Genomic DNA, 15,006 nt, shown 5'->3' on the forward strand with positions numbered 1-15,006 from the left:
CAAAATGCCAGCAGAAGATGGCATAATGTCTTCATTGGTTTGGCTTAGTTTAACACATCCACTTCTATTCACTGATGACTCAATTCAGGATATTATACTCACCAAAAAACCCTAATATTGTAGAAATATTAAGACTTGGATACACCCTGAAAATAGAAGTACTAAAAACTCAGGATTCTCCTCAGCTACTCAAAAGCAACTCGAAAAATTTTTAAAAGCTTGACCAAAATATTCTGAAAAGAATAAGGTGGATAAAATATTTTAAGATCTCAAGTAAGTGTATCACGATCTCTTTGACATTGTGATATGTTACTAACTGCAGAAAAACAAATGAGAACAGATGTATAATACCTGCTATAAATATAAATTAACACAACACTCAAAATTCACTGGATATAAAACTCATTACACGTTCTGATGCTAACTTTTGACTGGAAAGTGGCTACACTAGGGAAAATTTAGGAATGCACTTGATCTGTGTTTTCTGTAGCAATAGTTACAGGTATTGACAGTACCTATATTATACTATATCCTATTCCTTTACCCATAGAATTTCCAAAATTATCATGAAATTAACTGATATCTGTAATTTCTGTTCACTAGCGATTTGTTTGGGGTTTTTTTGGTGGTTTTTTTTTTCTTTTTTACTCAATTTCAGTAGCCAGGTAATATGGCAATAATGTACCTGGTGATTTGAAGGGATCCGAACTTTAGTGATACAACGATCAAGTATTTATAACTGCTTACTATAGGCCAAACATCCATTTAGGAACAGGAAATTATTTTCTAAGAATAATTCTAAAGTTAATTAATTCCTGATTAATGCAGACAGCCTATGATACCTTTTTACAGAAAGTGCAATGCTGATTCACTGACTGAAGTTAGTACACACCAAACTACAGAATAAGTTAAAGCATGGCACCAACCAACGGTTTAAGGCAATAGCCAAGCTAGGACACATAGAAAAATATTATAAACTTCCCAACTTTGAAAGTAAATTACAAAATCTGTGACAACACTCTTATTTCATATGTGTGCATATCAGGACCTCTCTAAAAACTAGTACATTGTAATATGCTATATATAACACACATCCTTTTTTTGTTTTTCAGATTCTCAGAACATAAATAACTTTTCTGTAACCCGGCTGGAAACAGAAAATGATCTGTAGGTGTAAAAACCTTTCTGAATGAATAAATACGAACATTTACAAAAGGCTGCTTTGGTGAAAATCTTCAGCTGACAGAGCTGAAGAGTGGTGACTAATATTAGTAAAGAAAGGAAGTGTATATGCCTGCATATTTTTGTCAAATGGAGTATGTGTAATTTTGTTGTAAATAGCAGATTAGCTAACCAGGAAACCATAACCTAAAAATGAAGTACCTTTAAAGCACAAATGTATGGATATTAATGAAGAATTTCAGAATAACAGAGCACCTCAAATTTGAATTTCTTAGAAGAGTCCAAATGACCAAAGACCTTCACATATTATACATTTACATACTTAGAGGGGGAAAAAAAAAAACCAAAAAAAAAAAAAAAAAAAAAAAACCAAAAAAAAACAAAAAAAAAAAAAAAAAAAAAAAAAAAAAGAGGTAAAAAAAAGTTGTGCCTTACCCGGCCAACTAGTATTGGTTCAGGTCCAGAAAATTCTTCTAATACAAACATTTGATTCCAAACCCAGCCTCTCTTGGAACGGTTCAAAACTCTTTGTTCTTCAGTTAGCCTTTTTAGTCCTGTACTGAATCCACTTGGCAGTACTTGAGATTGATTCATTGGAGCCATATAAATGGAAGGAAGGACAGTAATCCATAATATTATTAATGGAGTCCATGTATCCATAAGCATTTCCGTTAGTCTTTCTGGCATTGTACCACAAGCTATGCAAATCACCACAGAAATGAAATTATTATTTTGCCTTCCTCCAGACTGTAGCAATCCAATTCATCATGCAGTACAGAACATTTACTTACAGCTCCTCCATGTGTTTACAGCACAGTCAAGGTAAAAATATTGTAGATTATAAAAACATGATCCATTGAGTTTTCCGATCATTAAAGATTCCTGGTGGGGGGGAAAAAAGGTTAAATTAGCTTAAAGATCTTACTTTTACATCATAAAAAAAGCCATATTAGGTTTTAATTTGTAGTATATAATATTAGTGCATATTAAATAAGTTCAAAAATATAATTTATTCTGTAAATTCTTTCACTGCCTAAAATAGTAAGAGAAGATTCAGATAAGTGATTACACACACAAGAAAACATTTTACTTGCAGTTTGTTTTGAGATATGAAGAATCTCCCGGCCTCCTTGCTAGCCTCTACTTTTTATATAGTCAACTATAAACACTTAGCATGTCAAATAATAAAAGGCAAACAAAATAACATTCTTGCATACAGACTTACTCTCCTTTCCTCCACAAGAAAAAATAAAATACATCTCATAAGTGCACAGGGCTCCAGCAGTACATTCTCATTTTAGTAATCACCTAGCTGCAGAGCACACAGCTCAGCAAAACCTTCACAGTCCAGCAGAGGAACACAGCTGCTAAATCCACTGCGATTTCCATGATTCCCAGACCAGACCACTACCAGAATCTATGCAAGCTTATTTACGTACATCTGCACTACAGGACTCTCCGTGTCTCTCTTGCCTTCAGAGAAAACACACAGTCAGATTTTATTTCAAAGACATTTTCCCTGTTGGACACCTGGGATAATTTTGCCTGTCTTTCCCCACCCACCCTTTCATGTAGTAGGCGGCCACATCAGGTTTCAACTCTGTGTAAATATTCCTTGAAATGGACAAGAAAGTTAGCACAGTAGGGCTTCCTAATGCCACAGTGACTGACATAAACCTGTAGAAAGGTAGCTGGGCCACGGCTCGGGGAGAAGGGCTGCATTGCAGTTACTCTAATGAAGCTGGAGATATGTAAAAAGTTTCCTGATACATTTTCTTTGATTCATATCCAAACAATCTCATGAGAAACTGCTATATACACGATCTATAGAAACATCTAGTGGTAAGCTTACACTCTGTCTTCCACTGGATTTTTTTCCACTTTAAAATGAATCCCTACTGTCGCAACTCTATGAAAATTTTGGGGAGTTGTTTTTGGTGGGGTGGGTGGGTTTGTTGGTTTTTTTTATGTTCATATACTCTCATAGAAGAAAATACCTGAAAACATGAAAAGCACCGGTGAAAGTCAGCTGTTATTTTAAAAGCAAACAATGTAAAAAGTAATTTATTTTTTTTAAACTTCAGTAATTGCCAAAGCAACTGTGAAATCTGTTGCATGAAAATCTGAAAGTGTGAGAAACTTGTCTTGTTAAAAGGGGAGAAGAGCTGTTATCAACCTAAAACTCAATATCTGAAGTAGCATGGAAGACTAGTAAGCTAATAGTGCAGTGCTTTGACAATGCATCAAGAATGAGGTGAATATCCATTACAGAAGTAACTGTGTGGCTTACAGGCCTCGTTGCCAACTGAGATGGAAAGAAAGAAATCAGAGAATACAGTACACTCTTGGAATGAAATTTCGGGGAAAATGTGAGGTAAGTAAGGGAGGCCTTCAATCTCTCAGCATTCTCTCAATACCAGGAAAGGGTAAAGGATGAGGAGCAAACAGTCTAATTGCTTGATAGGAAGGGTCTGTCAAATCACCTGAAAACCCTCTGTGGTCTAAGAAATTACATGGAGGTGACTGCTTCTGCTTTCTGGCACATTTTAAAAAGATAGATTTCCTGGGCCATGTTTGGTGGTAGAAGGTATCAAAACGTAGAAGCAACCAAACTTTCAATGAAAGTGGTTAAGATTATTTGTACATATCTTTGTGCATATGTGAGTGGGCTTGCAGTTGCATGTATCTGCCAGGGGACAGATTTTTCTTATTTCTTCAATGGAGCAAGAATTGAAACGCAGGAAATATAAAACCACTGCAAAACAGAGCAATAGACATCATCTTCAAACAATATTCAGGATTAAATTCAAAACTAAGGGCAAAAACTGAAATCTCAGTTTAAGAGTCCTTTTCTGTAGCTGAGCTTTCAGTTTTTATATACAATGTGATTTTTGACCCAGAAATAGAGGCCATCAGAAACAGAATAGTATGTTACACCTTTGTCCAAGAAAGTCTGAAAAAGACCCCAAGAGGGCCATGACTGACTTTCTTACCCTTTCAGTACAAATTAGTATAGTTCTTTTTACTCACAGGACTAAATAATAATAAGGCAAAGCACTTCTTTTCATATTCAAGAAGCTTTATGAGAACGATTCCGAAATAATCTACACAGGCTGCCTTCTAAAAGAGATGATATATGAGATAAAACAATACGATGCTCACAGAAACATTTTTGTTTGAAGAACAGGATATGTGTTTTTTCAGACTGCCACTCTGAATCCTGGGCAAGCATTAAATTCATTTCAGTGCATCCCTTCTCAGTTCCTCCCCCAGACCTCCTGCCTGTTTCTCTTCACTTACTCCAATCAAATTCAGGTCCTATCCACTAGCACCAACGCATACAATTCACTATGACTGGACCATCCTCACAGTAGCTCCCTATTCAGCAATACTTTAAGGCAAACAAATCAAAAGCACACCAGAAATATTAGTAATGTACATACCATGTAATTAAATCTAACTCCATGAAAAAAAAAAAGGTGAAGAGTACAGTTATACAAGCTCTGTGAATGCAAAACTGTGAGACTCAAGTACTGACAGAAAAGTAAGGCACGTATTGTGCAGTGCAGGGAAAAGAAAAAGATCTGACAAGACTTTGGCATGTATTGCAGGGGAATACGACCAGACTGTAACAGCAGAACTCGATAAATTTCTCTACAGTTCAACCTAGACTGCTGGAGCCTTTTGAGATTTATTGGAGGAACAGACTTTCATTTGGGATTCACTGCTCTATCAGTAAATTGTGACATTTACTTTGTGCAATGCATGGAGACTGTACCGCCCCCAAATTTCTTTACCAAATTTGGAAATTAATTTTCTTCTCCATTTCTGGGGCCAGAACACCATGTATGTGGGCGGGAGCTGATAGAAGGCATTATTAAATATTTGGACCTGCAATTTTCACATTGGCCAATACAAAAATCAAGAAATGTCTTGTAGCTAGATAATAATCTGCTGGATTAGATGTGTAGGAGAAACCAACAGGGCTACTGAACCAGGCTACTATAATGATATTAAAAAGCCATATGTAAAGGGAGATCTGGCAGTCAGGGAAGACTACCAGGTGAGGCACAGTAGCATTTTTCCTTCTTATATTGTGCCAGGGTCTAAAGAAGTGGCAAGTATGCAATGACAGCAGAATGATTCCAGCTAAACCAGAACTAGCTTTTGCTAAGCAACCAGAAGAGGACAAGCACATGGCCCTTAAAGAGTGTATTTCCACCCTTATAAAGATTTTGTTGGTGTTGATTAAAACATAATTTTTGGTTTGAAAGTCCACATATTCAAATGGCCCTGGGCTGTTTTCTTTAACAAAACCTCACTGTTCTAAGAGGTTTCCCTGTATAGCATATGATTTATACAACTATAGGTACAACTCTAATCCAGAAAAGCTGTTGACAAAACAGCTTTAGTTCTTCATTCATCCCTCAGCGAGGAAAGTGATATTTGAAATAGAAATAATTTATTTAATGTAGCAAAGAGGAAAAAAAAAAGTGACATTATGTCAGGTAGCAGAGATTCAGATAGCTGTCTTATGTTTTAAAAACATAAGACTGTATTCATAAATTTGGTTGTCCATGCACAGCCTATAGAGAAATACAGATAAAGCTGAGTGGGGTTTTTTTCTACTTACTGTATGTGCTGATATAGTTTAGAAAAATATTGTTCTATTAACAGGAACATGCATTTTGGAGCACTACTTGTACAACTCTAGGCCACAAAGTGCATGAGTTTTATACAACACCAAGTGATTACAATGAAGTAGAATTTTATAACCTAACACTAGAACATAACTAGCATAACAACTTTAGAAATTAATGTAATATACATTGCAATGCTTTTTGGAACTAAAATCTATGTAGGTTACCTGTATGAGTTAATTGCCTGCATAAAGTTAGAGCAAGGTATGGCAGTAGGTAGTTATAGTAGATATACTAACTGATAACAGTTCTCATTTTATATATGAGTGGCGGAATGCTTTATGACACCTAACATCTCTGATATAACTAATTTTGCTAGTTATTTTAGAATCATCTTGTAGCTTTAAAAAGTGAACACTAGAATGCAGTAGACTTGTTAAAAAAAGATTAATAAAGTTAATAAAAGAAGTTTAAGATATATAAACGTATTCTTGAAAAAGAAGGAAAGAAAGATCATAACAAGCTTTAAAAAAATCAATTTATCTTTAGATTTCAAGCCACGGAATACATCTGGTCAAGTAAACCACTTTATTGCAATGCCAGTGCATTGATTTACACCATAATCTCAGTTCAAAAGATTTTAGAACTGCTCTAGTATTTCTTCACATAAAAAACACATAGGGTTGTCTTAAAACCGCAGCAATTTTTTTTTCTTTAATTCTGCATTTACCTTACCATTCATAGTGATGACATATAACAGCTAAGCCCTTTAACCTCAGTGTTTCATTAGGGTGGATTTTATCAATTCCTAAACTGTTAACAACCAAACCAACCAACCAAAAGTACTGGTTTATTTAAATAAGTTAGACAAGAGATGCCAGAAAAAAGTTGGTGATCTTTGCCTAAAGCAGTGTTTTGGGTAGAATTTTCAAGAATCTTTTGTACATTAAATGACTCTTCAGCATGCATCCAGAAGACTGCTATTGAACTGCCACAACATGAGGAGATAGACAGTACATAAAGGCAATGGAATTCTAGAAAAAGGTTTTAGATATCTTTATACATACTTTCTACCTTTGCCACTACTTCAATATAAGCAAATCTGCATTACAGTACAAACAGCCTCGAATAATTGATGAGAGGCGTTGATTTACTGATCACCTAGAGAGTTCCAACTATTGGTGCGCGACAGCAAGCAGATAGCTTGTGTACTTCCCATGCTTCCTTCGGAGCCTCAAAATGCCCCCTGACCCACGTGGGCTTTCAGGACCAGAAGAATGAATTTAATTTAATTTCTGTCAGAAATAAGGATCCTTACTCCTGCAAAACAGAGCTGAGGGTAATAGTTTTAATATAGGTTATGAGAATGAAATAGGAAGGCTAAGCAGGTGTCCATCACAAAAACGTACATCTTGTGACTTCCTTTACCTGAAATTCATTAAGCAACAATGAATTTCTCTTTACATTGTCACAGGTTTCCCACAGCTCATGATCAGGTATTATATTTCTCCTGTCAACAGGTCTGCAAAATTGGGATCCATTTTGACAGCCTGTACACATGTACAGGTATTTTGTACCTTTTTTTGTTTCCTTTGTAAACATCCAAGTAAATTCCCTGTTATTGTTCAAATTACTATTTTTGTTTTACCTCTGGCCATTTTTTTTCTTTCCTAGTGTTTTTGTCTCCACAGTAACTGAAGTGTTTGTGGTTTTTTTTTTGTTTGGAGGGTTTTTGTTTGGTTGGTTTTTGGTTTGTCTTCACACTGTTCTTCCTGTCCCTTAAGTTCTTTAGGTTTACTTTTACTACTGCAAGTATTAGCTACACTACCACTTATGATTCCTAGTCCCGTTTCTCAAGGATTCAGAGAGTCCTTTTCCATCAACAGTAACAACATGGTGCAAAGCCTTCCCACCATGGGAAGTACAATTATCTTTTCTTCGCTGATCCTCTTTTAGCAACACAATAGAGCCATATAGAGCCTTAAGTTTTTAATAGTAAAAATGTAAGGCCTTAACACTCCCTAGCGCTCCAGTCTCACTTGTAGGAACAATTCTTAACTCATAAGACAACTGTAGTAAGGATTTTAATTTGTCATTAAAGCAGAACAAAACTGAAGTCCATCAGAATAGAACTATCAAGACATCAAAACCAACAAAAAATCACGTCACCCCTGCCTGCATAACTTTGCTATATACTTATCCTGTTTCCAGTACGTATCCATTATATTGTACTTGAACTTGAATTTAAATTACCTTGGATAAGGCAGGATTCTCTTGTTTCTGTTGCAAAGGAATGAGTACTTCTTGCCATAAGTAATAACTACTGTTCTTTAGTGAATTACTCACTTGGGTAAAGATTGCTCACATATCCCCCAAAAGTTAAAATTATAAAGCAGTTCTCCACCTTACTGTGAGATGAAGAGGGACTGAGGCTGTAATCAGACATGCTGCTATGGCAGTAGCTAAGATCATGCTTGGAGTGCCCACTGCTCAGTGCCACTTGCGTGCCCTGTCTAGACTTCACTGCCTCTCTTATCTGCCATCATAATTGTATGTTAGTCACTCCCTAACCCAGTTCTGTCAAAATCATCTTGTTAACTTAAACGCTTTTAATAGTAAGGTGTTTTTTAAACCAAATCATTTTGACAGAGTTGGGTTAGGCCATTGCTCATGCTATTCTGCCACCAAGAGCAATTTTAATTTAAGAGGTTCTTGCCCCCGTCCCCATCCCTGCAACACACCAGCTGCACGTTTCCAATAATACTTCTCCATCCCCATTGCTTTCTCCGCTGCAGCTCACTATCCCTGCAGTTGTGCAAGGCAACACTGTGAGGCAGAACAGTGATATGTGAGTTAAGAAATAATTGCAACAAAACCCTGTTTCAAGAAGTCTCTTCCTTCAAGTTTATAACCCAGGTCATTGCACAGCTAAGAGCCCATAAACTACAGGACAACAACAGACAGTTCTGAAAACAGCTGTGCTGCCAAAGAGCATATGAGGTTTAACTATATGCTTTAGAGAACAGTTGGACAAATAGTTGAATCCACAAAACTGAGTGGAGGATAACTTCTGGAAAAGAGGAAAGAACAGGGAATTAGGGGCAGCAAAACTACTTAAATAAAACTCTGATGGACTCCTAGTATATAACCATGGCAATCTGATGCAGCTCTGTCCATTGATACTGGCAGATTTTAGGGATGGAAACCTCTGCACTGCAGCCAGGCAGCAGGCAGATGTGCTGTTCTGAGAAGAGTGTCTGTCAGGAGGGGAACTCCCAGCTATCCTGACCCTGAGCAGCACACACCACCACGCAGTGGAGAGGGACTGGAAATGGCAGTGAGCCAGCAAGCAGATTCTGGGCCTTGCGTGTTCTAGGCATTGCCCCAAATCATAATTATCATTTGTAGCTGCTCTAAATTTCACTGAGTAACAGTGATTTTAAGGGACCTGAATTTTATGTCACCTGGAGTTAACTGTAACATAGAAATGCATTATCCACACATCCTTTCCTTCGGCCAAGCACCTTCAAAGGAGGGAAAATGAGATGGGAAATGTTACACTAACTCTGCTATAGCAGCAGGGTGACATAGACTTGAAGTATACTTTGTGCTGCCAGAGATGTGCAGGAGAGGATCCTGCCAATACAAGTACATATCAATTGTCCAAGTTTATTTTTATATATTCTGTGTGGCAATTTGCTTATGGCTGCTTGCAGAATCAAAAGGCAGTTATCTAAATAATTACTTGTTTCAGCAAAAATGGTAACAGACACTACCTCTTCCTTTTGGTCTTAGATATTCTGTCCTACATGCGCGAACACAGGGTAATTCAGTGTGCAAAGATATGCCACTTTATTTTGTAAGCTTAGTCATGCATTGCTACTCTTTATAGTTACAGACATCTGAAAGTTCTTCAGGTAAGTGAGTTCTTAAGCTCGTGTCAAATGCTAAGGGACTATTTTAAGCACAATGTTCATCAGCCTTTGCATTGGACATTTAGCTGATGGAATCCATACACTTGCACTGAGGATATACAGACATGCAGATATACACACACGCAGATATACACACACAAGTATACAAAAAGGTAGCAGTTAATTCAGTATTTGGACCTTTTGTATTTCTTGGATAACTAATCTATACAATTATTATTAGCAGAAGCAGGTTATTGAGTTTTGGGGGTCTGTTTCAGGGACAGAGGGAAGGCAGGGTTAGAAAAGCTTTTCTAAGAAAAATTCCTCTTCCTTTAGTTTCCTTACTCTTCTTGCTTTAACTAGGAAACCCCATGATGGGTATTCTGAAGTAGAGAAGAAGCTGCTATAGGATATAGGTCATTAAACAACTTGACTAATGCTTTGGGATAAAGAGAAAATGACATGTACATCATATTGAAATATACCTTCTTTAATCAAAGTAATATAATGTAACAAATTGCCTGTTAGTCTGATTGCTTAACATAGTACTTTATCATATCTACAAAGTCTATTTTGTGTTAGTGACTACCTAAATATTTTTTATACTTTTTAGAAAATAGTAACTTTCAGGAAATCCTTTTTCTTAAAGCAAGCAAACAAAACAGAACAAAACAAAACAACAAAAGAATATCCTGGCCCTATGATGTCACGCTTATTGCTTAACTTGTATTTCTTATTTGGGATACTTTTGTTACTCAGTAAAATCAACATGAGTCAACTTTAAAGCTGCCAAACGCTCTGATACTTGTATATAAAGTTGTCAGTCTTTCCAGAACTGTTCACTACTTTACAGAACCAGAACACATTTAAAAAAAACCCCACTGCTAGCACTTCCAAACTATTTTTTCTCCTTTATTATTTCTTGCATTGCGTAGTGCTCAGGAATTCTAGTCATGAATCCAACGGAGCTACACATATACTGATAGAAGACAAAGAGGCAATATGTGCTCTACAGTTTGCAATTGAAGTACCATGACTTTTTTGATTTCATTTCCTCTCCAATGAAATGAGTATCTACAACATTTTAGGGTTGGAGGGTTTTTTTGTTGTGGATTTTCTTGGTGTGTCTTTTTTTTTTTTTTTCTTTTTCATGACAGCTGATACCAAAAGAGTAGGCATTGAAATGACAATATAGCTATTTTAGACCTACCACAGAACAAGAGACATTTGCAAACTTCCCTTTCAACCTCTTGTACTTAGAAAAGGAAAAAGGGTTGGTTTGGGGTTTGCAGGAGCCAGATACTCCCCAGATGTGTGTCAAAAACATCACTTCACCTCATGGCATTGTGTTGAGACGCTCACGATGCAGGCTCAAAACAGAGAGGGAAGAAAGTAAAAATCTGTTTGAACAACCAAGGTGGACTAGAAACTTAAACATGAAAAAAAATAGTTGTATCTGCATTGTTTTCATTCTATAGTAAGAGGAAGAAATGAACTGAAGTAATTTTTATTCTCTACAGTCCACTGATTAAAGCAATTTTCCTTTGACTAAAATAGAACTGCATTACATATAGATTTAATAGCTTCAGCTCATGCCAACCTCATCTCTCAAACCGATGCTCATTTTTATGAGGGTGTATTACATAATTTGAAGACCTATATCACTTTTAAAGGAGAGAGGGGAAAAAAGGCAAGTTGTGCACAACATGAAGAGAGCTCATAAAAAGGCAAACAGATTGGCCTGCGACTGAGAATTAGGTGTTAACCGTGCTCTGCCTAGGGCATCGTTTATCATGACAGTTTCAGCAGCTGGGATGTGCTTATCCTGTACTTGCTGAAAAATGTTTAAATATTAATGGAGGACATAAATACCTTGCTTTCTGGCTTCTTTGTCAGTCTTTTTTTTTTTTTTAATATACAACAGAGCTTTCATTTTCATTGGTTTCCTTTAAAGGATATTAGGTATTCTCTACATAATTAAAAAAAACCCCAAAATAATTAAGGATAAACTCACGAGTGTTTGATACGTATTCTAATTAAAGTAAGAATATAAAATCATCACTGGTCATGATGATTTAATGAAAACTATATAAACATTCCAGCCATATGCATAAATGTAAATGTATATTTTTTTTAAAAAAAATCTTTATAAAAGAAAAATTTGAACATAACTGGACTTTTCTAACTACATATGGTACTGCTGCGGTAAACCTACTCAAATCTTTTTGGCTGAAACTCATTAAATTAAAAGTGAGGATCTTTAATTTTGCTGGCTGAATTTGATGGCAGTTTTATCATGAACTTAAAGGAGTTGTTTGGAAAGAACTGATTTCCTCCAACATAAAAACTATTTCTTCTGCAGTTGGCAGGTAAGGTTATTTCAGTGGGGGTTTCTTCATTTGTTTTAATCTAACTTTTAGAAATGCACAAAAAATAAAGTCCACAGACTAGAACACAGTGCTCAATCTAAACGTCTGCGACATGAAGAGTTAAGTTCTGATGACATATTACTTAAAAGGCGATCATACCGGTTACATTTAATCCGTAAGACAGGTTCACATCGAAACTGTTGCTCCATTGCAAACCTCAGCAAATGTATTGCACTACCTCTGAACGCATATGGTCCATTTGTATTAGTATTTAAGGGCTTTGGTATTAAACCCCAATAAAAATACAAAATATACACAGCTATATGATTAAGGTAGTCAGTGAGTGCAAAGGAAATAGATTTAAATGGTTGTCTGAGTTCCACAAATTAGGCTGAGCGTTGCTTCCCAGGAGCAAGCTACTTCAACTGAATGTACACCAAAGTAGAAAGTTGAAACTGTGAACTGATGACTGCCAAGACTGACTGATTTCATAATGGTTTGAACTCACCCATCCAATTGCAAAGACCTGAGCAAGACATACATAGAAACACCTTTATGAGCTTGTCTATGACTTTGGCACCGCAGGGTACAGTAGACAGTTCTTATGGAAGGTTTCACTTATTCTGATCTAGTAGTGTTGACATCACTAATTTAAAATCCAAGCCAAGGTGCTGATCATTCTCAATTTCAAATAATTTTCACAAGACACATCATGCTGAACACCTTGGAAAATCAATTCTATGAGTATTATCATTGCAGCTCATAAATAAAGGTTACTCTCACAAATAAGGCAGGTAGAAATCAGCCTCTTGCCTGGAGTCAGATGCTGTAAACTATCTGTTGGTAACTGAACTGGTTCAGAAATCATCTTTCCATTTCACCTTCCACCTATCACTTCAGATACCATCAGTACCCAGTGTTTCCTTGGAACAGAATTTTACTAATATAGTTGAAATGTCACTGTGTTGATGTTATTTATTTGGCTGACAAAATGAGAAACGTGCTGAACAGATTCCAGAATGAAGGAGTCTGAGGGGTTGGGAGGAAAAATACACACACACACTTGAAACCTTCAAAACAGACTTTATATTGTTCTGTGTCTATCTTATGCTCAAATACTTTCAGAAAGCTATGAAGTGAGCCACCTTTTCTATGGCAACAACACTAAGAAAAATGTTGAATTTCCATCATCTAATTTAATTCTATTGATGGGATCTTATGATAGCGATGATGCTTAAAACGTTCCAAACTCAAAATGCCTTAGCATTTCCCTCCCACTGAAAGAATTTAGTTTGTCTTATTTTAAACTCATAGTTGAAAATATCTTATGATACAACTGTAACGTAGCACACAATTGTCAGTATTAAGAGTATATCTAAAAGGTCAGGCTGTAATAATATCAAAATGGAAAAAAATAGAAAAGGAATACTGCTAAGATATCACGTCTTATGGTTATCAGATATTCTATAAAAATACCTGTTTATACTATGTAGCATGAGCAGTTGTTTCTGTTACAAAGTATGCATATTCATCACTCAAGAGATACACAGCACCAAGAACTTAAAGTATGCATTCACATTTCATTCCTGTTCATAAACTTAAAGGTCACTATTTTTTCCCCATGAAAGTCTCTCAAGTGTTGGAAATGAAATTATGTGTGTTTGTCAAGGGCCACGTGGGTGGGATTCCAGGCCCCTGACTTCAATAAGTGGCTGAAAGTCCCAGCTAAACTCTGTAGGGCATTTAGGTCTTAAAAGATAAAATCTGTAACTGTTCGAGAAGAAATAAAGAAAATTCAGGAAGTACTTCAAGGGGTGATAGACTTCAATCTATATCCACGACTGATTGTATGTTCTTACTTGTGTACCAGTTCTTTATCCTGAAGAAAAGTGTACACATATATTTTTTCTAGAGAACACTACGTAGCATATGTTAACAGTGACATAAATAAAGTGTCCAGGGATCAATTAATTTCTTTCATAAAGGTGCAATATTATTGGAAAAATTGTGAAGATTACAAATAACAAAGAAAGTAAATTTAAATCTGATTGGGGGACTACTTCCTTCTTTACAATTTTGTTTGGGACCTCAGTAGCGGGAGCTGATGGGAACAACTGAAGTATATTGGGAAAGCACTGAGCGACTTCCTCAAGGGAAGATTCTACCTTATCCCATAGAGATAAAAACTTTTTTTTCCCTCCCCTTAAATGAAAAGTATAAAAGGAGTAGATGTTCTATACAGGGAATTTTTTTTTTTTTTAAACCAGTTGCATGTGTTAAGCAGGCACACGTACTTCTTATTGTTTTTTTTCATATTTAATAAGATGTCCAAAGTTAGTATCTTGGTCAGCAGCCTGCTCAGTTAACAGATTGCTCACCTGTATAACTTAAGGACCAACGTACATAAAGTACTTCAATCTCTGAGGACACTGAAGACCCTCTGCTTATAACTAGGCACAGAAATCAAAGCCAGGACGCAAGTTTTAAAACAAGAAAGGAGAGTTAATAAATAGGAAGCCTAGGAGGAAGGTAGCAGAAAGCTGTGCTCATTCTGTATGCAGTAAGGTAAAACAATAAGGCTGAATAGATTAAAACCTTAGCCTAGAATATCACATAATAATCGCTTCCTTTCCTAGGGTTTTTCTGTCGCAAACATTCATACAATTCGGTTGGGAGGTGACACTGCAAAAAGCTTTTGGGTTTTGATGTTATCACATTTTATAGCTGTGAAATTTGATAATTTCGCAGGTATGCAAAATACTAAGTTCTTCTAGCTTCTTTATCATTTTCTTTAAGACAGGTACGCTAAGGTAATCTTTTCAGTCTTCTGAATGTATTTATTATTTACTTATATTTACCAGGAAGCCTATTGTAAAGTCTCTTCTTCATAACAGTCTGGTG

The 15,006-nt window shown here is 36.1% G+C and overlaps 1 protein-coding gene across 3 annotated transcripts in view; it reads right to left on the bottom strand.

Moving 5' to 3' along the window:
• CDH8 (cadherin 8) overlaps positions 1 to 15,006 on the bottom strand; it is a 214,366-nt gene that overhangs the window by 135,521 nt on the left and 63,839 nt on the right. For all 3 annotated transcript variants that reach the window (XM_040615518.1, XM_040615519.1, XM_040615521.1), the window contains exons 2-3: positions 1,974 to 2,064; positions 1,618 to 1,880 (exon numbers count right to left, since the gene is read on the bottom strand). In XM_040615518.1, coding sequence (XP_040471452.1) covers positions 1,618 to 1,880; positions 1,974 to 2,064 — 354 coding nt within the window. The remainder of the gene's footprint in view (positions 1 to 1,617; positions 1,881 to 1,973; positions 2,065 to 15,006) is intronic.

The sequence above is a fragment of the Falco naumanni genome, chromosome 15, assembly GCF_017639655.2.
Source record: "Falco naumanni isolate bFalNau1 chromosome 15, bFalNau1.pat, whole genome shotgun sequence".
NCBI lineage: Eukaryota > Metazoa > Chordata > Aves > Falconiformes > Falconidae > Falco > Falco naumanni.